General features: G+C 36.7%; 1 protein-coding gene across 1 annotated transcript in view; it reads right to left on the bottom strand.

Annotated features, from left to right (window-relative positions):
* NELL2 (neural EGFL like 2) overlaps positions 1–25,752 on the bottom strand; it is a 326,039-nt gene that overhangs the window by 171,751 nt on the left and 128,536 nt on the right. Inside the window, exons 10-12 of the mRNA XM_064591364.1 lie at positions 16,917–17,008; positions 12,765–12,867; positions 631–759 (exon numbers count right to left, since the gene is read on the bottom strand). Coding sequence (XP_064447434.1) covers positions 631–759; positions 12,765–12,867; positions 16,917–17,008 — 324 coding nt within the window. The remainder of the gene's footprint in view (positions 1–630; positions 760–12,764; positions 12,868–16,916; positions 17,009–25,752) is intronic.

Below are 25,752 nucleotides of genomic sequence, written 5' to 3'. Positions count from 1 at the left end.
AATAATAAATTACTAGATCTCATGGACTTCCAGGGTCTTCATGAACAGTATTTGTGAATGTCAAGGGCCCCCTCACAGTATTTGGACTGTTTCCATGAGAGGATAAACTACCTTGGATATTAGTTAAGATTCTAAAAAATAACTAGAAACCATTTACTCCACTGGAGCTATTTACTAAATACCACAAAGCATGAATGCAACCACTGAGATTACTTACAGCAGCAAACAAAAATAGCGGTGGGTACTTTGTCTTCCTGTTAATTGATTACTTTTGTTAGACAACATTGTCTGGAAAAATCTGACTACAATTCTAACTGCAAGCCACAGTAATCATGTCAATATGTGAACTATCTGAATATCTAATTATGAAAAAAAGAAGGCAATTTCACAGTGGAAGTATTATTTTAATTCAAGAAACCAGCAATATTAACTCATTAGTCTGACATATAGCAGATAGCTAAAAAACTTTAATTTGAAAGATAATTATTTTTAGCTGATTAATATGCTTCAAATTAAATTCACTGCTTTTAATGGGCCCATCAACTTGACAACCTGGGAAATTAATAAATTTTGCATGCAGTAATCCTAAGAAATTTATACAGCTGAGCTACACATCATTACAAGGATTACCTTCACAGTAGGCATTGTCCTCTCGAAGAGCCCTAAAACCATCTCGACAGCTACAAACAGCCCTGTCATTCAGATTTCTGCAGACAGAATTCTCCATGCAGTTATGTCTTTCAGAACAAAAGTCATAACCTACAAGAAAAAAGAAACTTATTAAGGTAAATGAAACTATGATTGATTTAATCTTGCCAACTAAATACTCTTTGATTTAGAAGGTATTTTTCCCTAAATTATTTTTTAATTTTTTATTGTTATGTTAATCACCATACATTACATCATTAATTTTTGATCCAATGCTAGAGAACCACATGCTATGTGTACTAAAAGTGGTTCTTCATGTTTAACTCAGTTGTTTCCTACTTCAAGTTAATTCTGTCTTCTTTGTTTCTGACTTTATGTTTTCTAGTCCCTGATATTTGAATTATAGTCCTCCAAATATCTGAAACAAAGATTCTTGAGTCTAAAATGGAGATTTACAATATAAAAGATAACCCAGTGAGAAGGTAATATGAGAACTAGAGGTTGAACATTATCAATACCTATGGATAGTACAGACCAGGCCAGATGAAATATGGACATTGCATATTTAAGAAATAAAAGAGCCTGACATCCTTAAAAAAAACTATAAATGTGCTAACAAATGAAAATTACATCACTATAATCTAATTGTCTCTGGAAACCTGCATAGCATTAGATGTCCACTCAAAAGAAGGGAAAAAATTATGAATTACACAGATTTCAGATTCCAGAATCTTTATGAGAGGATGGAAAAATGGAACATTTTATGAACAGTGGTGCCAGTCATGTGTAATTCCTCAGGATCTCTTCTGCCTGTGTGAATCCCTTGTTCAAAGATCATCTAAAATGCTGAAATAAAAAGCTTAAACACTGGAATCCATATTGAATGGAAATTGCATGATTATATATCATTCAAACAATTTTCAAATTGCCTGATGCATAAGTTATCTGTCTAGTTTTACATCACCTAATGAATTATAATTTCAGTCCATGCGTAAAAGAAAAGAGGACTAGAGAAATGTATTTCATGTCGCTCAGAATAAACTCATCTGCCTATAGCCAAGGAAAGACTTTCACTTGAGCAAATCATGAAGATGGAAGTTCTAAATTGGCCCATCTTACTTGAAAGCAAATTACTGGAGAACGCTGTGATTTAGTGGAAGGGTAGACTGAACTATACCGCGACTAGCAGGCATGCTCTTACAGCATGATGGTTGGTGTCCATTCTGATTGGCTGGTGCCCATAATGACTCTTTTGAATATCACCCCAGAGCTAAAGCATATGTCCCATGAAGTGCAACTACCATGGATAGTAAAAAGTGGTGTGGACAACTTAATAAGCCTTAAGAAGGATGATGTTCTCAAAATTCTGTGATGGCCTTAAATAGGGCAAGAAAAAATAAAATGAATTATGACATCTACAGAAATAAAATAAAACAGAACAGAGGTGTATATGAAGGACAGAACAATATATAGTCAATAACAGCATTTAAGTCACTTGATGACTATGTTTTCTTAACACGATTCTTCACAATCTACTTTCTCACGTGGAAGGCCAAACAAGTAAAAGGTTCATTCTTAAGAAGAGGAAAAGTTAAAAATATTTTCTCCTAGAGTCCTTTCCTTCCTTTCTTCTTCAAGTAGCTAAATTGAGACCATATTTCTTAAAATGTATCCTATTGTCTTTTTACAATGTCTGAGAAGAAAGCATTTCAGCGAAAAAGTCATCTTCATTTTCTACCCAATAGCTCAGCACCTCACCAACCTATATGAAAAGTCCCCCCCCAAAAAATTTCACATTTATTCGAAAACTGAACAAAGTTACTATAAAAACTGGCCCACTCCTTTAAGATATACACAGAATCAAGAGATCACGTTCTAACATACCGCTAAATCTCTGTATAATTGCACCTGCAATGTTTCAAACAACTCCTAGAGAGCTGTGACTAAGGCCAGGTACTGTCCTGAGGCATTTTTATTTTTCTTTCCTAAGTTTTTATTTTTCAAAACTTTCAATTTGTCACTTCGCTGCATTTTCTCTTTTCTCATTTTTCAGACTTCGCCCAATCTATGCTCTCAAAGTCAATGGTATACAGTCCACTTTTATTACGGTCCCTTTCCAGTTCTGCCTAAGTAATGCTCAGACCTCTTATCTCAGGATCGAATATCACACACACATTCACCATACAGCGCTAATTGCTGTGAGAATTTTCCCGCTGTAAGATAACAATGTGATCCCACTTTGACTGTTTTAGGTTCAGCAAGGGAGTGTCTTACTTTTTATCAGATGGGTTTTTTTTTTTAAATTGACCCAGAGACTTGAAAGCTAAATATTTTGTCAATCAAATTCTAATTTACACTAAACAATGTCAGATAGCTATTTTGATTTATTTTCTCAACAAATAAGTTAACTCTATTCATTGTTTTACTGCTTAGATACAAAATGCCAGTGTCAAAAGGCTATTGACAGGTAGAAAATTCCAACTCAGTTAAAGTGGGTTGTTTCCAATCTATAGGTAATAACTTCAAAAACTCAGAGTATGAGTTGGATATCCCTATTACCTTCATACTTGCATCTCTAGTCAGAGGTGCTTGGCTTTTGAAGTTGAAAGACCTGGATTTACATTCAATCTCTATTACTTACTGGCCGTGTAAATTACTAGTTGTGTAAGTTAATTAACCTTTCTAAACCTTAAGGTTTTCTCACCTGTAAGAGTAAGATAATATCTAGCTCACCAAAATGTAAAGTTCTAATCAGATCATCTATGTAAAAGCATAATTGTATAGTATTTGTTAATAATTAAAGCAATTAGAGTATTACGAATAAGCCTAAACCAAATATGCTGAGGCATCTATCACAGAAGAAAATTCAAGTATTTATTATAGACGGATGGATCTAATCCAATCTAATACAATCTAGCCTTTGTTTCCCACTTTGGATTTTAACTGCAAGGATACCAAGTTTTCTATTCCTTTTATAAGTTTTGCAAATTTACATGAAGTTGTGTGTCTTGTTAAGTATAGCTCTTTCCATAAAATATTAATATGCATATCTCTACAAGTAGGTAAGTAGAAAAGGTGGATACAACAGATTATGAGTAAGAACAATATACATAAAGGTTATACATAATCATCAGGAGAAAAGGGGCACCTGGGTGGCTCAGTCGGTTAAGTGGCCAAATCTTGATTTTGGCTCAGGTCATGATCTCAGGGTCATGAGATCAAGCCCCACATGGGGCTTTGCACTCAGCATGGGGTCTGCTCCCTCTTCCTCTGCTCCTCCCCCGACTCATGCTCTCTCCTTTCTCTCTCTCTCCTCACATAAATAAATAAAATCTTTAAAAAAAAATCAGGAGAAAGAGAATAAATAACTTTGAGGTGAATATTTGTTGGTTTTTGTCCACAAGCATCTATTCTTCCTTTTTCTGGGGGAAAAAAAAACAACCTAGTCATACTTTGGATGAACCAGTTCCAGTGGGATGAAGCCCCACTGGAAAATCAATGCATCCCACTAGCCTAGACACAATAATTTTTTCAGGTCTGGGTATCTGATCCAGTTCGGGCCAATGAAGATGATTAAAATTCAATTATGGGACTTTTGTTTAACTCCTGAGGACACTGAATATTTTTTCTTCATCTACTTGAGTATCATAATGATGCGAGCATAAGAATGTCAGAGGTCTAGCTGAAAACACATAGAGTCTGAAAATAAAGCCACTTCTGAGGAGGCAAACTGAGATCCATTGAGGCAAAGGGGCAGGATTTGACAGCTGTATAAAGCTGCTTATGGGAGCCTTATGTTCCATTTTTTGCTTATATCAGTTGGATTGGGTGTTTTATTACTTGCACCTAAAAGAATACTAACTTATTTAGGTATTATTTGCAGGATGATGGATAATCCTGATTTTTCCCAAATGGTTCATGTGCATGGATGTATATTTTTTTAAAAAGTACTAATTGCGATGGAATTCTTTTAATGTGTATTAAAAATAGATGAATCTAACAAATAATGCCATTATTTTGTGGCTAGCATTATTTGGAACGAAACTAAATTTTTAAAAAATGAGCGACTAACAGTGATATAAAAATTAAATAATGTTATTAGTGATACATAAATAACAAAAATCATGAAGGTATAATTGAATAAGGTGGGAAACTATGGATTATCCAGAAGTTGAGAGAAGACTATACCCACTGAACCTTCTACATATAGATGTCGCTACTACTTATAATTATAGGCCTGGATGAAGTAAGTGCTAAATTAAAGTGGGGCATCCAGTGAATAGGACTTACTGGTATTATAAACAGAGAAAGGAGTTGCCGAGGGATGAGGAGAAGGGAAGGGCTACAAATATGAAAACTCTATCACATCCTTTCTGTATCTTTCTGAGTCCTCACTGTATCACTGAGTGTCTGTCATGTTGTAATTTGTTACAAGCTTCCTTGAAGGGGCTCTCAAACATGAACAAAGTGAAAAGAACATTCCTGCTACACAGCTTCCGGGCTACTATGACACAGGGTGGGCAGCTGCAGAGTACCTAGAAAACAGTCTTGGTAGGATTAGATTTGGAGCCAAGAGATTTGGGGCCTTATTTCAGTGCACAGCTTTGCTTCTAGCACTGGCCAAGGCCTCCAGTGGAAAGGTCAACACTTTCTTCTCATGCTCTGTCCTCAGGGAATATTTAATAACTGTTTGTGAAGAACTTACTTTTTCAGATGTGAACACAGCATCCTGAGCACTAGGCAGACAGGCCTGGAAACTAGAGGCCAATTATATTACAAATGCATTTGTCACAACATATGTGTAGGTGTTAACTCAAAATTTAAGCCTCCAGAACTTGACTCTTTTTAGTTTAAGCACCAGAGAATGCCAAGAAACTCATTTGTTTATCCTATATACTTGAGATCAGAAATAAAGCAATCTTTATTATAAATGGTGCTAATTGTTTCAAGATGAACCAACTTGTTCAATTTCAGTTCCAGTACTGTCTAAGCTAGTACTTCTCAATCCTGGCTGTGTAAAAAAATTTATCAGAGAGTTTTTTATTTGTTCATTTTGTTTTTTAATGGTGATACCATGGCTCCATCTCCTAGCAATTAGATCAGAATCTCAGGGGGAGGGGGTGTAGGTCACAGTATATTTCAGCACTGTATTCTGAGTGTGCTGCGTAAACATATTAATTCTTAAAACTACAAACAATTTAAATATAATACAATTTTTGTAGCTAGTTTTTCCATTTCTTAACTTACTTTTTAAAAATATATCAAGGCTCTTTTAAAAATAAATGGATGTAATCAAGGCTTCTCTTGATATCTGAAAGGCCCTCTCTCAGCTATTTAAATCTTGTCCTAGCCAACCTTGTCTCCTTTCTGTGCTGTTCACCTTATTAATCTCTAAGGAGCTCCTGAACCCTTCCAGGCCATTAAAGATGGCCACAAATTTTCAACACTTCTACCATGGTGGGGTCTATTCCTCCCATTCCTCTTGAATCTGGGCTTGCTTATAACTCTTTTGACCAGAGGAATCTTGGAAAAGTGAGGCTGTGTCAGTTCCAGACCTGGTCTTTAAGAGCCCCAAACCACCATTTAAGAAGTGTGATCACCATCTTCATGGGACAGGTCACAGGGAGAAGTCTTGAGATTCTGTGGAGAGGGAAAGAGTTTCAGATATACTCCATCTTCCTGTCACCCCCACTGAGATGCCTAGCATATAGTGAGGCCATCTTGTGCCTTCTCGCCCAGTCCAGCTGAGTAACTCCACTTACCACCGTGTGGAGCAGAAGAATCACCTAAATTCCTGACACACAATATTGCAATATATAATGAAATTGCTGTTTTAAAACAGAGTGTAAAGCCTAAACCCAGCAGGAGAAGAGAAATAATAAAAATCAGAGCAGAAATCAATGAAATAGAAACCAAAAGAATAATAGAACAGATCAACGAAACTAGGAGCTGGTTCTTTGAAAGAATTAATAAGATTGATAAGCCCCTGGCCAGACTTATCAAAAAGAAAAGAGAAAGGACCCAAACAAATAAAATCCCGAATGAAAGAGGAGAGATCACAGCCAACACCAAAGAAATACAAACAATTATAAGAATATATTATGAGCAACTATATGCCAGCAAATTAGATAATCTGGAAGAAATGGATGCATATCTAGAGATGTATAAACTATAAAAACTGAGCCAGGAAGAAATAGAAAACCTGAACAGACCCATAACCAAAAATCTCCGAACAAAGAAAAGCCCGGGGCCAGATGGCTTCCCAGGGGAATTCTACCAAACATTTAAAGAAGAATTAACACCTATTCTTCTGAAACTGTTCCAAAAAATAGAAATGGAAGGAAAACTTCCAAACTCGTTTTATGAGGCCACCATTACCTTGATCCCAAAACCAGACAAAGACCCCATCAAAAAGGAGAATTACAGACCAATATCCCTGATGAACAGGGATGCAAAAATTCTCACCAAAATACTAGCCAGTAGGATCCAACAGTATATTAAAAGGATTATTCACCACGACCAAGTCGGATTTATTCCTGGGCTGCAAGGTTGATTCAACATCCACAAATCAATCAATGTGATACAATACATTAATAAAAAAAAGAACAGGAACCATATGATCCTCTCAATAGATGCAGAAAAAACATCTGACAAAGTATAGCATCCTTTCTTGATCAAAACTCTTCACAGTTAGGGACAGAGGGTACATACCTCAATATCATAAAAGCTATCGATGAAAAACCCACAGCAAATATCATGCTCAATGGGGAAAAACTGAGAGCTTTCCTCCTAAGGTCAGGAACATGGCAGGGATGTCCACTATCCCCACTGCTATTCAAGATAGTACTAGAAGTCCTAGCCACAGCAATCAGACAACAAAAAGAAATAAAAGGCATCTGAATTGGCAAAGAAGACGTCAAACTCTCACTCTTTGCAGATGATATGATACTTTATGTGGAAAACCCAAAAGACTCCACCCCAAAACTGCTAGAACTCATACAGGAATTCAGTAAAGTGGCAGGATATAAAATCAATGCACAGAAATCAGTGGCATTCCTATACACCAACAACAAGAGATAAGAAAGAGAAATTAAGAAGTTGATCCCATTTATAATTGCACCCAAAACCATAAGATACCTAGGAATAAATCTAACCAAAGAGGCAAAGAATCTGTACTCAGAAAACTATAAAATACTCATGAAAGAAATTGAGGAAGACACAAAGAAATGAAAAAACATTCCATGCTCATGGATTGGAATAACAATGATTATGAAGATGTCAATGCTACCTAGAGCAATCTACACATTCAATGCAATCCCTATCAAAATACTTTCCACTTTTTTCAAAGAAATGGAGCAAATAATCCTAAAATTTGTATGGAACCAGAAAAGACCCCTAATAGCCAGAGGAATGTTGAAAAAGAAAAGAATAGCTGGTGGCATTACAATTCCGACTTCAAGCTCTATTACAAAGCTGTCATCATCAAGACAGTATGGTACTGGCACAAAAACAGACACATAGATCAATGGAACAGAATAGAGAGCCCAGAAATGGACCCTCAACTCTATGGTCAACTAATCTTCGACAAAGCAGGAAAGAATGTCCAATGGAAAAAAGACAGTCTCTTCAACAAATGGTGTTGGGAAATTGGACAGCCACATGCAGAAGAATGAAACTGGACCATTTCCTTACACCACACACAAAAATAGACTCAAAATGGTTGAAAGACCTAAATGTGAGACAGGGGTCCAACAAAATCCTAAAGGAGAACACAGGCAGCAACCTCTTCGACCTCAGCCACAGGAACTTCTTCCTAAAAACATCACCAAAGGCAAGGGAAGCAAGGGCAAAAATGAACTACTGGGACTTCATCAAGATAAAAAGCAAAAGAAACAGTCAACAAAACCAAAAGACAACCGACAGAATGGGAGAAGATATTTGCAAATGACATATCAGATAAAGGGCTAGTATCCAAAATCTATAAAGAACTTATCAAACTCAACACCCAAAGAACAAATGATCCAATCAAGAAATGGGCAGAAGACATGAACAGACATTTTTCCAAAGAAGACATCCAAATGGCCAACACACACATGAAAAAGTGCTCAACATCGCTCGGCATCAGGGAAATCCAAGTCAAAACCTCAATGAGATACCACCTCACATCAGTCAGAATGGCTAAAATTAACAAGTCAGGAAACGACAGATGTTGGCAGGGATGCGGAAAAAGGGGAACCCTCCTACACTGTTGGTGGGAATGCAAGCTGGTGCAGCCACTCTGGAAAACAGTATGGAGGTTCCTCAAAAGTTGAAAAGAGAGCTACCATACAACCCAGCAATTGCACTACTGGGTATTTACCCCAAAGATACAAATGTAGGTATCCGAAGGGGTACGTGCACCCCGATGTTTATAGCAGCAATATCCACAATAGCCAAACTATGGAAAGAGCCAAGATGTCCATTGACAGATGAATGGATAAAGAAGATGTGGTATATATATACAATGGAATATTATGCAGCCATCAAAAGGAATGAAATCTTGCCATTTGCAACGACGTGGATGGAACTGGAGGGTGTTATGCTGAGCGAAATAAGTCAATCAGAGAAAGACATGTATCATATGATCTCACTGATATGAGGAATTCTTAATCTCAGGAAACAAACTGAGGATTGCTGGAGTGGTGGGGGGTGGGAGGGATGGGGTGGCTGGGTGATAGACACTGAGGAGGGTATGTGCTATGGTGAGTGCTGTGAATTGTGTAAGACTCTTGAATCACAGACCTGTACCTCTGAAACAAATAATAAATTATATGTTAAAAAAAAAAAAAGAAGACGATAGTAGGAAGGGAAAAATGAAGGAGGGGGAATCAGAGGGGGAGACAAACCATGAGAGACTATGGACTCTGAGAAACAAACTGAGGGTTCTAGAGGGGTGGAGGGTGGGGGGATGGGTTAGCCTGGTGATGGGTATTAAAGAGGGCACATACTGCATGGAGCACTGGGTGTTATACGCAAACAATGAATCATGGAACACTACATCAAAAACTAATGATCTAATGTATGGTGATTAGCATAACATAATTTTAAAAAGGTAAAAAAAGGATATATATATATACCTAATAAAATATTGAGGTGTAAAAGCAAAAAAAAAAAAAAAGAAGAAGAAGAAGAAGAAGAAGAAGATAGTAGGAAGGGAAAAATGAAGGGGGGGGAATCGGAGGGGGAGACGAACCATGAGAGACTATGGACTCTGAGAAACAAACTGAGGGTTCTAGAGGGGTGGAGGGTGGGGGGATGGGTTAGCCTGGTGATGGGTATTAAAGAGGGCACGTACTGAATGGAGCACTGGGTGTTATACGCAAACAATGAATCATGGAACACTACATCAAAAACTAATGATGTAATGTATGGTGATTAACATAACATAATAAAATAAATAAATAAACACACTTTCCAAATAAATAAATAAATAAATAAATAAAATAAACCACTGAGTGTTGGGACAGTTTGTCATGCAACAATAGCTAACAGCTCAAAGTGTGGGCTCACTGACCAGTAGCATCAGAATCACCAGGGAGCTTCTCAGACATGCAGGGTTTTTGGGTGGACCCCCGACCTACTGACTTAGGATCTACATTTTACTAAGATCCCTAGGTTATCTGTATGCACATTTAAACTTGAAAAGCACTGGTTTAGCCAACTTCTGGTGGCCAAAGTAACTGTAGTTAAGCTGCAGACTGAGTGCAGTTCTCAAATCAAATAAGTGGGATGAGCATTTTTGATTCATATCCAATTCCACACATGCTCTGTACAAGGCACTGGCTCAGGCACTGTGAAGATGAAAACTAAGATGGCCTTGCTATCTGTCTATTTGATTAATCCTTTTCAGTAGTATTCCTTAGTTCCTTTCCTTTGAAAGCTCCCTGAAGGGTAGACCAAGTCTTAAACCACTTTGAAATTCCCAAAGTACCTTTCACAGAACTGGGATTTTAAAACTCTTAATTGAATGGATGGAAGAAAGGGCTAAAAAGAACAAAACAAAACTGCACCACCCTGTTAAAAATGGGAGGGGGGATCTTATGTCTACTTTTAATAGACATAGTGTAAAGGAAATAGAATGCTATATGTTTTATAAGGTTTCTTTTTCTTACTTTTTTTTTTTTTTTCCATTTAAGCTTTCCTTTGCATCCCCATAAACGCCATTATTCAAACAAGTACTAGCAGCTCATTTAGGGCAGTTTGTTATATAGTACCAACTACGTCAGTTATGAGCATCTACTACATCTCAGGTGCCACAGGAGGTGTTAAAGATATAGAGATGAATATAAAGACCTAGCCCTGCTCCCCAGGTGCGAAGTCCAATGAAGGAGACCGAGTCACAAACAATAATTTCAATAGAATACAGCCTTAGGATGAATTGACTTAAAATTTTTCACCTTTACAATGAACAAAAGCGATAGGCATTCTGTAGAAAACTGTACTTCGAATTTTGATCTATTCCTGGGCTCCTGATACATAGTACAAACCTCTCTCCCAAGGCTGGGGCAGTGAACCCAGAGCTCCCAGAGGGTAAACAATTGATACACTTAACAACCACTCTATACCCTACAGCCACTCTGTTTTTCACTTTCATTACAGCATTCAATAAATTACACGAGATATTCAACAACTTCTTATAAAATAGGTTTGGTGTTAGATGACTTTGCCCAATTGTAAGCTAACGTACAGGGGTACCTCAGAGACACTGCCGGTTCAGTTCCAGGCCACCACAATAGAGCAAAAATTGCAATAAAAAAGTCAAATAAATTTTTGGTTTCCCAATGGATATAAAAGTTATGTTTATGCTATATTGTAGTCTATTAATTGCACAATAGAATTATGTCTAAAAAATGTACATACCTTAATTTAGAAATGCCTTGCTAAAAAGTGCTAGCCATCATCTGAACTTTCAATGAGTTGTAATCACTGATCACAGATCACCATAAGAATTATAATAAAAGTGAAAAAATTTGAAATATTGTGAGATTTACCAAAATGTGACAGACAGACATGAAGAGAGCAAATGCTGTTGGAAAAATGGAGCCCATGGACTCGCTTGACACCAGGTTGCCATGAACCTTCAGTTTGTAAAAACACAGTATCTACAGAGCACAATAAAGTGTAGCATAATAAAATGAGGTATGCCTACAAGTCTTCTGAGGACACTGATGGCAGACTAGGCTAAGCTATGGTGTTCGATAGCTTAGATGTATTAAATGCATTTTTGACTTAATGATATTTTCAACTTACGGGGTTACAGAGACATAACCCCATCATAAATCGAGGAAGACATGTACAGAAAGGCACATATAGTCTTGTGGCGGGTAGGGATCTTAAAGAGTTCCACATAATTACTCCTTTTGCGTAATGTTTCAATCTATAATAAAATACGAAGTTTTAGAACCAATAGTGATGGGAAACTCACTGCCTCCTGAGGCAGCCTGCTGCATTTGTGAAGAGCTCAAACTTTACTGTTTTCTTATATTTAACTAAAACTCTAAGTCCCTTCTACTTATTGGTCCTAGGCCTATCATCACAGAGGCAACACAGAATGAGCAATGCATGTCTGATGGCCTCACTCTTCTCAGGAGGACAGAAGCCTATGGGTGAAGGAGAGTGGAATTGAGAGGAGAGGGATCTGAAGTACTTGAAATGAAAATTATACAAAGTCAATTCCAAAACAAACAAAAGGAAAGGGAAATCAAACCAGAAAAAAAAAAAAAAAGGAAAAAGAGAAAGAGAAAGAAAGAAAAAAGAAAACCAATAAGATAACTCAGCACTGCTGTGTCAATTTCTTTGGCAAAGTCATGCTGACTCAGAACGAGTACACAGAAAGAAGTTTAAAGACCCAGAGCTTGACATACATAGCAAAAATGTATGGAAACATCTTGATATTAACTCAATAACTATAATAAATATTCTGTGACTACCTACTATCTACCCAATTAGGTAAGAATTTAAGAAAATACTGTTATTCTTTGGAAATAACTTGCTTATAAAACTTTCTATTTCCTGTCAGTTAAACTAGACTCCAACAATGACACGCACATAAATCTTACTTTACGAAAAAGTCTTACCTTTACAAACTTTGCAACAGCTATGAGACAAGGTAATCTGCTGAGATTCTGGACAATCCAAAGCCGGACAGCCAGAACTTTCAACCAGCTTCATGGTTTGGTCCTATGAGACAACAGAAAATAAATCCTTCAAACCTCTGAATTTGGACATACTAAGAAGTTTCTAGATCCAGCATCTGAGAAGGCCCTTCACCCACAAGAGAAAAATTTTCATCCTGAGAACCTCTGCATAGGTCACAGACTCACTCACAAAATGATATTAAGTCATAACTGGAAAGCCTTGAAAATGGACCAGCAGCTCTGGGAATAGGAGCATAACACACTGCATCCATATAAATAATTTGCCAAACAACTAGGGAATTCTAAAAAATTCCTTTAGTTTTATAACACATTTGCACATCCAGATGACAACCGTGGCACAAACACGGCTTGAATTAGATCAATGGCCCACATTGAAAAAAAAAACAATAAATAAAAACTGAGCCTTGTAAACATTCTCATTTCAAACTTTTCTAGACTATTATGAAGAGATTCTGACAGGTGATTAAGGTAAGGAATATTGGGGATCTCTCCCCCAAACCATAAAGGAAATGAAGGCAGGATTTGGTTGGCTTCTATACTGTCAACCTCCTCTCTCTTAAGAACAGGGGTCATTAACTAAACAGCATATAAGCAATAAAATGTTGGAACTTGTAGGCTTCCATTTTAACACTGCTCAAAAGCTTAAATTTTTAGATGTCATTTCTATTAAGTACTACTCTTATGGAAGAAGTACTCATTTTAACATTTCCATCTTCCTGGAGTATCTGTAGAAAAGAGATCATGATTTGAAAATGATCTTACCAAGAACGTGGTAGGACCATACGACCCTGTAATTCTACTTCTGGGTTTTTTTCCTCAAAAAAAAAAAAAAAACCCAAAACACTAATTCAAAAAGACATATGCACCCTGATGCTTACTGCAGCATTATGTACAGTAGCCAAGATGTGGAAGCAAACTAAGTGTCCATTGATAGATGAATGGATAAAGAGGATGTGAGACAAACAGATAAGGAATATTACTTAATGAAATGTCGTCATTTATGACAACATGGATGGACCTAGGAAGTATAATGCTAAGTGAAATGTCAGACAGAAAAAGACAAATACATATAATTTCACTTACATGTGCAATCTAAAAAACAAACCAAAAACAGAAATAGACTCGTAAATACAGAAAACAAACTGGTGGTTGCCAGAAGGGAGGGGCGGTAGGGGATGGGTAAAATAGGTAAAGGAGATTAAGAGGTACAAATTTCCAGTTATAAAACAAATAAATCACAAGGGTGAAAAATACAGCATAGGGACTACAGTCAATAATATTGTAATAACATTGTATGATTACAGATGATAACTACACTCGTCGTGGTGAGCATTTCATAATGTATATAATTGTTGCATCACTATGTTGTACACCTGAAACTAGTAGAATAGTGTATGTCAGCTACACTTAAAAAAAAAATGAGTGGTAGGAGACATGGATCTAGTGGAGTCAAATGCTAGTCTTCCTTTGGTTTGACAATACTATCCATTCTGATAATCTTATTTTCAGAACCACAGTGTTTTCCAGTGTTACTATTAAAATTACAGACCCCCAGGACACACTTTCAAGGCCACAAAAGTGAAAATAAAGAAAAAATGAAGGACTAGTGTCGACAGCCCAGGAAATAAAAGCTTGGGAGAGCTGTGAATTATGTAAAGGTATAAATACAGAAACTAAGGGGCCTGAAGGGAAGGGAAACAATGGAAGTTCTTAATGTCAAGAATTTAGTCTGGGGCACCTGGGTGGTGCAGTCGGTTGAGTGTCCCACTCTTAATTTTAGCTCAGGTCATGATCTCAGGGTCATGAGATTGAGCCCCCCAATGGGGCTCCACGCTCACCACAGACTCTGCTTAAGATTCTCCCTCTCCATCTGCCCTTCCCCCACTCATGCATGCTTTCTCTCTTTCTCTAAAATAAATAAATAAATCTTTAAAAAAAAAAAAGAATTTAGTTAAGAACTCCAAAAACAGATGATAATCTGGTACAGCTGGGCTGTACGATCAATAGTCACTAGCTACATGGAGCTCTTGAATACGATAAACATAAAATAAACACAAGATTTCGGAGGATTAGTGTGACAATAGAATGTGTAATATTTCTTTTTTTTTTTTTTAAAGATTTTATTTATTTATTTGAGAGAGAGAGAATGAGAGAGAGCACATGAGAGAGGGCAGGGTCAGAGGGAGAAGCAGACTCCCTGCCAAGCAGGAAGTCCGATGCGGGACTCGATCCAGGGACTCCAGGATCATGACCTGAGCCGAAGGCAGTCGCTTAACCAACTGAGCCACCCAGGCGCCCTGAATGTGTAATATTCCTTTAAGAATTTTATGTTGATTATGTGTTAAAATGATAATATTTTGCACATATGGGTTTAAATATAGAAAAATTAGCACAATAAAAATTATTATTTGCGGCTTACATATTTCTATTGGACAGCAGAGCATTGGAGAGGAAATGATGCCTTTTGTTTGAGTAAATAAGAGGTAACATTTGTTCATTCACTCAATATTTACTTTCAGAGTATAGGCACATTCAGAGTTGTCTATATATAGACTTCTCACTAACCCATTCTAAAATGAAATCATTTCACAGCTATCTTACAACCAGACAGGCAACTATTCCAATAAATTTCTAAGCCATAATTGTCAGTATTATGAGACACACTGGTCAGATGAAAAGAATACACACAGACACACACACACACACACGCATTGAGAAATTCCAAATGCCCTCAAGATATTTAAATTTAGAGCTGATATTTCAAAGTTAGAAACCAGCTGACAAAAGTTTTCCACCTTCCTTGAAGTAACTTTCTTCTGCTTCCTTTTTCTTAATTTGGAGTTACTAGCCCTCACTCTAGGTCTTTCAACCCTTACATTTATAGTGGGACCTACTTCACTCAAAACAGTGTTGGTGTAGGGTACTTATAGGGGACAGTCCATCTTAATATACAGGTTTGGGAATTCATGTTAATGTTCCTATACCTCAGATCTCTTGTCTTTAAGACGGTGACCTGCACTACAGGAAAGCTGACTTAAAGCCAAGAGAAGCAGCTCGAATACTTTATAATGGGCATGAAGAAATCAGACCTCTCATATTCTAGAAACCAAATCTGTCACAGGCTTGCCTCTCTTACGTTTCCTCCTTGCTTATCCCAAAGGACTTCCAACCTCAGATGCAGGAAGTGTAGAGCCGGCTTCTTTCAATTTATTGTGGCAAAATTCTTAGGATTTTCCTTTCCCTGACACTGAATAATCATATAAATCCTCACAATTTATTGGTGGTGCCAGCAGCATTTTCTTTTTCTATGTAATCTATGCATACTAAATCATCCCCAAAATCCATTTAAAGAGAAGACATTTAAAGAGAAAAATTAGGGATCAAATGTAAAGGAAATTCTAAAGCATCAACTTTATATGCAGAGTTTCCCTCAGATAGAATATGGCTTGCAAAATCACATTATGGTCAAGAAATATATTATAGTTTATAAAAGGCAAAGATGAAAATTTTATGAAACATACTTTTTCAATTAGTAGATCAAGCACCAGAGATAAAAACACTCACATCTGCTCCTGAAGCATACTTGAGGAGACCTTGGCAGTAAATTTATAAAGAATTCCCCCTTCAAATCATTTAAAATATTCTTACTAAAGGGATTAATAACAATATCCATCTCATCTCCATCCAACAGCTAATTTTTATTAGGTAATTTTTATGATTTTCCACTGAACTGAATGATATTTGTCACATGGTCAAAAACCATACGTGACAACAGGCTGAGTCCAACTTTATCTATATTTTCTTCATAGGAGTTAGTTTGAATTTGGAAAAATAAGACAACTTCATAAAACTTTAATTGGATAAAACAGTATTTTTGTTTATTGGGGAAATTATAGCCATTAATTTACATATTTGAAAAAAAATGGGAATTTCTATTTGAATTATAATTAATATCTTAAATTTTTTCTTTGCCTTAAATGTTTGAAAGGTATTACAAGTGTGACATTTTAAAGAAATATTTACCGTTTACATAATAAAGAATTTTGAAAGACCCATGAAGAGCTTCCTTACCTTGCACTCGTAGAGAACACATACTCCAGAAGAGGAATAAACCGTATTTCTCTCTCCTTCAAAGTAGGTCCGTCCTTGAAATTGACATATTGCTTTGGAATAAAAAATACATATATATTTATTTTTAATTTTTCTTTAGGAAAAATAGTTGGGAAGTGTTTAGATTATATTTCACATGGTCTTAAGCCTTTTCAAAGTGTCTGAATTACCATAAACCTAAATTCAATATAACTTAAGGCACATGTAGCATCCAGTTATTGTTATGCCCATTAAGGTCAGAGAGTAAAATAAGGTACAAAAAGGATAACGACAGTGACAAGTCAGAAGTAGACTCTAAAAAAAGGGTGCCAATGAGCAGACTCTCAGATGACTTGTCTACTAGATGATGTCGCCCTTAGGGCATATTAAGCAGGTGTCTGGAGCAGCTACGAATCAGGGCAACACAAACATGAAAAAAAAAGTGCATTTTTTTATATGCCATTTCAGAATTTTATTTATTTTTATTTTTTTAAAGATTTATTTATTTATTTGAGAGAGCGAGAATGAGAGAGAGTACATGAGAGGGGGGAGGGTCAGAGGGAGAAGCAGGCTCCTCGCTGAGCAGGGAGTCCGATGCGGGACTCGATCCTGGGACTCCAGGATCATGACCTGAGCCGAAGGCAGTCGCTTAACCGACTGAGCCACCCAGGCGCTCCGCCATTTCAGAATTTTAAAAACAAAATTTAAAAGAAGCTTTTTTAACTTCAGTACATATATGAAAATTTTATGTTTTATGAATTAGCACTATTTAGTTTGTAAATACATGTGGATTAGGGCACCCTACTTAGGATATTGAAAAATCTTAATCTGGGCCTGCTTTGTTTCCATCACCAATTAAATAAAATTTTAAAATAGAACTTCAGATTCAATAGGAAAACATTTTTAATTAGTGAAAATACATAGAAATCATCAAATAATTTTTGAGATTTTCAAAATAGTTTCAATTCACATAAACATTTTGCCAGCAGAAGGGAACGGTTGTTTTGAAGGGAACGGTTCACACTCCCCATGCTGACTCATCACCTAACCAGAGACAGCTACCCTCAGCTAATGAAACTTAACTTTCAGAATCCTCCTCCGGTTTAGTCACCTTTTTAAGACTCTGAACTAACTTTCGTTTTTGCAACTTTGTATTGTTTTTTGTTTTGGGGGGTTTTTTTGAAAATGTTGTGGATGCTTTGGAGCTCCATAGCATCTAGAAAAAGACCAGTGGAAATGATTATCTGCTAAGAAAGGACTCAAGCAGTTTGTTAGCCTTGTTTACTAAATCCAATTTTTAATTTTAACCATACGGACTTTACAAAATGGATGTGTACATTTTCTTCTAATTCCTTTGTGTGAATTTGAAGAAAATGTTTCCCTCTTCAGAATTCACATATTTCCATAATTTCAAAAGTATCAAGTTATCTCAGCACTTTGCTTTAATAAATACTATTTTTGTATCATTACTGAAAAAAGTGCCAGGTTGCCTCTAATAATTGGTAACAAAGATATTAGATAAATTTTTATCAATATTAAACATATACATGGTTGTACAAATATTCATATTTAAAATGTAAACCAACTTATATCTTCACTGAAAAATTAACCGATTATTTAAAAGCTGCACATTTAAATAATGGAAAGCATGCATGTTGTTAAAATGCCATCCTTCAACTGATCTCTTTACTCAGCTTTTATTAATAAATTTCACTACTTAATATATATCACTGGTGAATTGATTTCAAATTTTTGGAGTTTGCTAAAAGAATACAACTTACTTGCATAAATTATATTACTTAAAAACTGGGTAAAGTTTGTGTACTTATTAATATTCAAAATGAAACTGCAGATGTGTCAGTTGCATACTATCTGTCATATTACAAATTAAAATAGCACGTGCATTTACTTAAAGAACCTGACTGATTACAAAATATATCTGTCCAACATGTAATTTTTACATACCCCTCACTTATGAGATCCAGTAACTCAAAATACCAAGTTATGACACATTGTGTGTTCAATGATACTTAATAAGTACCACATTTTACAGGAAAATGAGAATAAATAAAACCTTCTTAACTTCTCTTCAGCACTTGCCATTCAAAGGTATCTAAGCCTATTTTATTATATGACTTCATAACTTCAGCCTATTCAAGCCCAAGGGTATATTGAAAAAAACTGATATTAATAGTCTTAGAACAGAAGGGAAAGGAAACTAAAAAACACAAGGGTAAGTTCTCCTTAAACAAAGTCTTAAGATAATTTAATATTCAGGCAGAGCAGATGGGGCTTCTGTTATAAACTCTTAATTCAAAAGACTCAAATAGGCAACTTGTGGGACAATAGGGCACCAAATGGAGCTTAGCAGAGGGATAAAGCGCAAAAAACGAATGAGATCACAATTGCTTCATTTCCTTTCAAGCAGTGAGCACAAACGGGGTGAACTTGGCTTAGGGAGAACCCAACGTGAGTGATTTTTGCCTTGTTTCTTTATTGATCAGTTGCTGTGATTTCCGTAATTCTGAGGTTTATCCCCAATACCTAGTAAGGCCACTAGGGTATACCTACCCCAGGCTCTTTAGTGGAAAAATGTTAAGAAAGCTAGAAAATTGGGGCACCTGGGTGGCTCAGTCGGTTAAGCATCTGCCTTTGGCTCAGGTCATGATCCTGGAGTCCTGGGATCGAGCCCCACATTGGACTCCCTGTTCAGCAGAGAGCTTGCTTCTTCTCCCTCTGCCCCTCACCCTGCTTGTGCTCGCTCTCTCTCTCAAATAAATAAATAAATAAATAAAATCTTTAAAAAAAAAAAAGAAAGAAACTTAGAAAATCTATAATCATTGCTAAAAATACTACAAGGAATCCTGAAAATACCATTAGGAAGTCTCTGGAACTTAGGATTTGTTGAAAGAATAAAAGTCTTATTAATTTATTAATACATTGAACAGGTACGTACTCTGAGCTCCTATTATACGCCAGGTAGTCTGCTAGGTAACTAAAATCCAGAGATGAATGAGACACATGATGCATGCCCTCACCATGTAGTGAGGCAGACAGACTCATCCACAACTGACTACGATAAAAGCCAAAATGAAGTCTTATAAATGAGAAAGTCATAAGTCATATGCAAACACAGCAGACTGAGTGGTGAACTTCCACGAGGGGACAAAAGGAAACAAATGGGCTGGTGAAGGACCCAGGCTCTGGCAATAGCGGGAAGTCATGAGCACCACGGGGCTAAGGAGCAAGGACAGTAAATTGTTTTACTGGAGCCCTGTCTGAGTCAGTTATGGGGAAGTGGTGCCTAGAGGGAGCCACAGTCAGGAGAGACGCAGGTACTGCTAGAAACAGCACAGCGTAGAGAAGGAACAGGGAAGACACGTGGCCAATTCTCTCTCCTCCTGCCTTCTAATTTCCTGCCAGTGTCTCCCACTGGCAAAGCCTATCCAAAGCCGGTTGGCAAGGAGACCAGGGTGATGCAGCAGGCTCCTGGGGCAGAGACTAGGGCAGAGAAGGAGAGGGAATGGAAGTGGGATAGAGGGGTGCCCGGGAATAACCAGCACCCAGCACAGGTGGCTATCAGATTAAATCATTTTAAACCACGAAGAGTTTATAAGGATAGGTTGCTTAGAAAAGCATGAGAGAGTGGAACAGAGAGCAAATAAATTTGAAGAGGAAAAATTGCAACATTTAAAAAATGCAGATCCACTTTAAGGAAAAATAAGGTAGCTGATCAAAATGAGGTCCGTACGCAAGCAGAAGGCAAGATGGAGGAACTAAGCTCTGGAGAAATCAAGTGTCCAAACAGAGGGGGGGAAAGCAGATGAGGCCTGTGCCCAGACTTTAACCAAGGCCAGCCCCTGCAAGTATTAGGGACACAGCCTCAGAGACAATAATCCCTGTGGCTACCACAATACTGCAAAAAAACAAACAAACAAAAAAAACCTCTAGAATTCCCTAACTGAAATGTGTCTACCTGCTTACTCTTCCCCCATAGACTATAAAGTAAAAGAAATCTCTTCCTCCACAGAACAACAAAGGAATAATCATTTTGCTATATAATCATTTTGCTGTATTGATTTCTCCTTTAATTCAATTGCATTCACATGTTCATAGTCAGAGGCTTCATTCTTTCCTAGCTTTGGTGTGTGTGTTTGCACGCATATGTATATGAAAGCATTAAGTTTCTTATGACATACCTCTGGATTCCTATGCCCCAAATTATTTACCAGCTTTAAGAAGAATTATATCAACAAGGCTACATTTTCAAATACCTATGCTAAATGCTTACTGAGTATATTACAGGCATATTTTTAAGATAAGAAGTTTGGAGGAAGATGGATATTCATTCATTCATATAGGCTTCTCACTTTTCAGACTAAGAAGCTATGCCCCCATGAATACACTGCAACTACTCTTAAGTTATTAATATTAACCAATTTCAAATGCATATTGACTGTGACTCTGGTATATATTGCTGTTTGCATAACTCTAAGGGGATACCATTCATAACATGGTTTATGTGAATTATGTCACCCAGAACTGTCCCGTGCACAGCCTATTCAGCCATAGATGGGGACATTAATTAGAACTTGGGGAAAGTCAATAGGATGATATAACAAAAGGTATATAATGTTTTACTAAGGCTATATTAAACATTACTAATTACACAATCACTAGCACCATAATGATAAGAGAATCTGCAAAAGCAATTAACGTGACTTATTTTCACTTCATTTCCCCCCCATTTTAACAATTAACAAGAAACAGGAAGACAAGAACTGGTACAGATGCAAATTTGAAAGTTATTAGTTAGAAAAAGTGAAAAGTAGTTTACAGCACAAATTGAGAAGTGGGTAAGTGAAAGAAGCCAGTAAAACTCTAGAAGTCCTAGGTTACACATTAAAATCTCGATTGGTCATTAATACAGAGATAGAAAATGCAGATCCCTCTAACGAGATTTAAATCAACTTCTGCAAACCTTTGCAGAAAGAATCATCCAAATCTACCTAAAAAAAATTTTAGAATATAAAAAAATGAAAGGATGTATCATATTTCCCTTCTAAACATCTCCTTGCTTTTCCTTTTTATTGCCAGATTGAAATATAAGAGTCTACTTTAAACTTCCCAATTGGTATTGGCACCTTTAAAAATGATCCAAAACAAAATTAAAAGTTATAGATACCAAAAAGAAAACCAATATAATCCACTTAGGTAAGAAATGGGATTTAAGATTTCTTTAAAATTCTCTTTGAAAACACCAGGTATCCATGATCTTTAGATTGTTTAAGCTGCCTATTAATAAGGGCAGAGTTGTAGATAATAGTGGTTTTTATGCGGTCTTCTTTGAAATCTTGATTTCCTCTGGGAGATCTTAAACATCCCATGTACAATGGCAGGTGTTATTTTTTTTTTATTTTTTTATTTTTTTATTTATTTAACAGAGAGAGAGATAGCGAGAGCAGGAACACAAGCAGGGGAGTGGGAGAGGGAGAAGCAGGCTTCCCGCTGAGCAGGGAGCCCGGCGTGGGACTCGATCCCAGGACCCTGGGATCATGACCTGAGCTGAAGGCAGACGCTTAACGACTGAGCCACCCAGGCGCCCAATGGCAGGTGTTATATTCTGGGCCAGCATGATAGTTATTTGTTAGTGATATGCCAATCAAAGCTGTTGGATGAGAAAATATCTCATTAGCTGTAATTATGTATATTTATATTTTTATTATAGGTATTTAAAAAGAAAGTACAATAAATGCATTCAAGAGGCAGGCTAAGATTCTGTGGAGTCAAGCAAAAATAAAATCTAAAAGTGTTTCAGTATTCTTAAAAGACTCCAATCAGCCATGCTGCATTTTTCCAGGCCACAATGTTTTTTAGTTATCTGGACTCACTTGGAGTCAGTTCTTAACAATACGGTTATAATAAAAGTCTTAAGTACTAACTGCTAAAATTAATTTTTCCCTCTTCTATAATACCTAAATCTCTATTAGAGCACTAAACACATTTTTCATTTTCTCTTCTAGTTATACACTTTTGTAATCTTTCCTACATGAGGACAGGGACAGTGTCTTATTTGTCTTTGGATCTTATTCAGCACCCAGTCCTGGCCGTGCATAATAAACTCTAAAGGTTTGTTGAATTTTTTGGTAAGTTCTCTTCCAGCTTACTGTTTGATGAAAAGCCTGAAAACAAGTGAATTGGACCTCTTTGATCTGCACATCTCCCTTTACATATGGCCTTATCCTTTGATTTTGCCTCTTTCTTATAAAGATTCTATAAATTGAGTGTCATGGAAATATTTTGCCCTTGTTGTAAAATGGCACCTTATTTATCACTGCAGCAGAGCTGAAGTGCCTGAAATGGGAGTAGGTTTGCCTATCAGCTAATGAAAGAAAAATACCAGCTCTTGTTAGAGCAGTAACTTATTAACATGAATAATACAAGGTAACATGTACAACAGAAGTCAGCTTGGACAATTTGATGACAAAACTTCTCCCTCCTCTACAGAAAGCCAATTTTTATGAGCCAATGCTATTTAAAATAATCAGAATTTCAGAGTGTTTAAATAATTCACAAATTTATTAATTATTCATGATTGCTTCCTTTAACTAAATCTCATTAATTGTTTGGGAATTTAGTTGTTTGCAAAGCTAATATTAGAATTTAGGAAATGAGATCATGAGAGTAGAGGTGCAACCCTCCTGTCCCATTTTATATATATCATGTCCTTGGGCTTCTAAAGGACCAAAGAGTGCTTTTCCTAGGGGGCCTTAATTTAGGTCAGTAGCCTATTCTTCCAAAAAGAGAACGGCCCTGAAACACCATAAATCTAGCTGTAGTGAGGGGTTAGGAAGCAAAGAAGGATAAAAATAACTACAAGAATAGAACAAAAGCAAAAATTCTAACACCCTGTCCAAATCAGCCTTTGGGTTACAGGGTTATATACTGGGAAAACGGGAAATGGATATTTCGAGGATAATAGACAAAGGCCAAGTGTGTAGGTGGAAGGAAGGAGTCACTGTGTTTTTTCCCTGATTTAATTTTACCAAGTGGCAAGTAAGATAAAAAAAAAAAAAGATATTCTGGAATTCACTTGATTTAGCTACCTTTCTATCATTGGCCTTATTCTTGATCCTGGCTTATATACCACACAATGGAGTCTTTAAAATAAAAACAATGTGATCAATTCATTTAGTCTTCTGGGGATGAGAAAAATTTAATGAGTGGAGATAAAGATTTGGAGAAAAATATAGCATTTGTGTCAATACATGCATACTATTAAAATGACAGCATGAATACACATGAGGCAACAGGTTTTATCACTTTACAAAGAAAACATAACGTAAACTATAATAAGGAAATGTTCACACATTGTCAGTTTCAAAGCCAGGACTAGAATTCATCTGACAGTCCTTCTGTATATCTTTTCTTACCACTAAAAATCCAGTGAACTCAGTCAAAACTTGAACACCTAATCTTTGGTTTAACTTTTGGAAAACATCTTTCCAAATGACTAACACCTTTTAGATACATGTTGTTTGGATATTATAGTGTGGAGATGTTGAACATATAATGCTTGTGCATTATAAAGCAGGACCCTATGCATTATAAACCACACAGCTGTGCTCAATTAAGAGACTACAAGTAAAGACCCTGAAACAGTGATGGTGTAGTTTTAAAATAACCCCTTGTGTACACACAAAACAAAGAGGAAAGTGTTAGGGGAGGGTAGGCCTCTTTTAAATGCAGTTTTCTGAGAGATACGTTAATGAATCCTTCCACAATGCAGGGAGTATGAGCCAAGGGAACAGAAGAACCTCAAGGTCAAAGGGAGCCAGCTCCGTGTACCAGACACAGAAGGGGCAGCGCGATGAGGAGGGAAGAGGGAGCAGAGGAAGCAGCAGAGGACAGAAACATTTAAAAGTATACTTGAGATGGAGGAGGAGAAAGGAAAGCAGGAAGCAACAAAAGGCTAAACAAGAGAAACAAAATGATTTCATAAAGAGCTTTGCAGGAAGAGTCGCAACACCCAGTGGACAAGGGGAGCAGTTATGATAACCTACTGTCCACCAGGTGCTGTACTAGGCAGATGCCTTCCTGCCTCCAAGGAGCATTCAGCCAAGCATTGGAAACAGATGACCACACACACAAGTAACTACATACAACTCAGAGGTAGTGCGGGAACAGAAAGGAAGAACAATGCCTTACACGAGTGGAACTGGAAATGCTCCACAGAAGAGGAGCATCTGAAAATGAGTACTGAAATGCTTTAATATGATTTAAGTTGGGGTAAGAGTACTCATGATATATTCAGAGAATACAACAGAATAATGCTCATAGCAATATACTTAGTATACCTGGATCCTAATGGGCATCTACTCGGGATAATATATAAGCTGGAACTGATTTATTATAATTGATTTTATAACCAATTTAAATGCTCCCAACCTGCTGGGCCTACAGTTCTCAACTGTGGATGCATATTAAAATCACTTAAAGAACATTAAAACTGTGCCCCAACTGCATGCCAGACCAATTAAAAAGAATCTCTAAGTGTCGGACCTGGGTCTCTTTATTTTTTTAAAGCTGCTCAGGCACAGCTAAGCTTGAGAACTATTTGCTATGCAGAGAAAAAAGAACTAGGAAAGAGAAAAATACAATTAACACTTCAATGGGACAGTCACATAGATATTCAGTAGAAGCCTTTTTATCCCATGTTATTTGGATAGTTATTTGGTCCATTTTTTGAAAAAAATCAGTTAAACTGAGAAATCAGAGACAACAATAAATACGTACTTTAAACATTTTAATTTAAAAC

Source organism: Mirounga angustirostris, unplaced genomic scaffold (assembly GCF_029215605.1).
Source record: "Mirounga angustirostris isolate CCGP_5_RB_7025 unplaced genomic scaffold, mMirAng1.0.hap1 SCAF_5, whole genome shotgun sequence".
Taxonomy (NCBI): domain Eukaryota; kingdom Metazoa; phylum Chordata; class Mammalia; order Carnivora; family Phocidae; genus Mirounga; species Mirounga angustirostris.
Note: the sequence above shows the minus strand (reverse complement) of the source record. Positions and strands in the feature narration are given on the sequence as shown.